Source organism: Poecilia latipinna, unplaced genomic scaffold, assembly GCF_001443285.1.
Source record: "Poecilia latipinna isolate Pla-1442-1.1 unplaced genomic scaffold, P_latipinna-1.0 Scaffold218, whole genome shotgun sequence".
Taxonomy (NCBI): domain Eukaryota; kingdom Metazoa; phylum Chordata; class Actinopteri; order Cyprinodontiformes; family Poeciliidae; genus Poecilia; species Poecilia latipinna.
The window spans coordinates 216296-218283 of NW_015112834.1; the positions used below are offsets into that span (position 1 = coordinate 216296).

Here is a 1988-nt window from a genome sequence, read left to right on the forward strand (position 1 = left end):
TATATATATATATATATATATATATATGAAGGTTGAACGCCCCTTCACAACACACGAGTCACATGATTAACAACCGGATGTTGGGACTGACTCAAAAAGAAGAAGACAGGAAGTAGTTGGTGGGATAATGGCATGGCATGTTTTTTAATGACTTACCACGTGAATAAACTTATATTGACAAAGTTTTGCGCACATTTGTAATGGAAACGCAGCAACTGATGTCAGACAGACCTTGAACCCTCCGATTCGTTGGTCTTTCCTGAACTCCATCCCGTTCTTGTACCAGCGCAGGCTGGGTAGTGGATTCCCGGTTGCTTGACAGCGGAACTTGACGGTCCTGCTGGCAGGCACAGCATGGAGCTGCTTTTCCATCTTCTCTGGCATCACCCACTGCGGCGCCAGCGCTAACGAGGAGACACCACAACATAAACACGATAAAATCAGCCATTCACAGCTCAACAGCTTCAGGCAAGACCTAACAGGATTGAGGGAATTACGTTGGAGCTTTTCGTTGCTTGTTGACATTTCATTGGACAGTTTATTTTCCTCTGAGGATGACTCTTCATCTTCTTCATCTTCAGAAGACTTTGCTGCATCTGTTTTAAAAGAGATTTAGAATAGATTTCTTTAATAGGAGAAACAGCCATAAAGGTGTTTTAAGAGAAATAAAAACAGCTTGAGGATCCACCTCTGACCTCAGTGCAAAGAAGCTTTCAGTGTTTCTGCTCAGGCTGCTGCAGCAGACGTACGGGCGCTATTGCCAAGCACAGTTACACCCCAACCACTTCACAGACATCCTCCCCATTAATCTGGACCATAACCAACAAGCTTAAAACACACACATCCTTTCAGCCGGGGGAGATGGGCGATGTTTTATGTTTAAGATGGTGTCAGTACTCCTTTAAATCACCTAGATGATGTTGCATGTCAGAAGAAAAGGCAACAGTTGAAGATGGAAGAAGTGTGCAAGTTGATTGGTTACCAAGCAGATTGGCTGCCAAACAGAAAGGATGCAGACTGGAGAACATTACTGCTGAGTTCTGTTTTTATTCATTACATCAATGTCTTCGTCATGTGGACATTGCTGCATTGAATTTCATGGTATATTTTTAATACAAATTAAGCATAATATTATGATGTGCATGGAGTCCCTTACACAACAGACTGTGCTGTATGTATCCTGACACCTTTCAGTTACCTTTTCAGTCATTTGGGCTGCAGTTATGTTAGGTTGAACGCCCCTGTTTTCCTCAAGACACCTCGGCTCCCATCCTGCAACTGGTTGTTCCTTCTGTGGGACATTTCTGAATCACTTCTGATAGGTAACTGCAGCAGTAGTAACTGCTGTAATTAGGTTATAATGTATGGTCTGCAGTCATACTGGATCCTTAGGTCTGAGTAGAAACTGACTTTTCCAATTGAATTCTGACTTCAGAAAGCTTTGCCATTTATTTTCTTCAAAGGGGGAAGTTTTATGTATTTTCTAGACACATAGTAAAGGTTTAGGTAAAGGTATATAGCACATCTTCAGCAACAAGGTAATACAAAGTGCTTTACAAGAATTAAAAGGAAACACAAACAAAATAACAAACCAAAGGAAAGAGCAAAAGAAGAAAACTAATCTAATGTTGATCTAAAGTATGTAAACTAGGTGCTCCTGCTCAGGGTTGCTAAGTATTCTCTGGTCTAATTCCATTTCTGGGTTGGGAGAGCAGGAGTCTGAAAAATAGTCTGACAACGTTGATCCAAAAGTTTCCTCTGGGCTTCTGGTCGCTGCATCTAAATAGTGAGTACTTTACAGTTTCTAATAAAATAGACTAAAGAGTGACTAATGTAATTCATTTTCTGGATTAAAAGTGAGTCTGTATAATATTGATCTAAATAGTGCGTACTCCACAGTTTCTGATATTATTAATAGACTAAAATAATCCTTTTCTGGGTTAAATAGGGAATACTCCACAGTTTCTAACAGGTAAACTAACAAAAAG

The 1988-nt window shown here is 40.2% G+C and overlaps 1 protein-coding gene across 2 annotated transcripts in view; it reads right to left on the minus strand.

The window, feature by feature from the left end:
- LOC106947031 (fibroblast growth factor receptor 1-A-like) overlaps positions 1-1988 on the minus strand; it is a 33273-nt gene that overhangs the window by 15671 nt on the left and 15614 nt on the right. Inside the window, exons 3-4 of one of the 2 annotated variants that reach the window (XM_015031801.1) lie at positions 498-596; positions 232-404 (exon numbers count right to left, since the gene is read on the minus strand). In XM_015031801.1, coding sequence (XP_014887287.1) covers positions 232-404; positions 498-596 — 272 coding nt within the window. The remainder of the gene's footprint in view (positions 1-231; positions 405-497; positions 597-1988) is intronic. The other variant, XM_015031802.1, reaches the window with a different exon arrangement.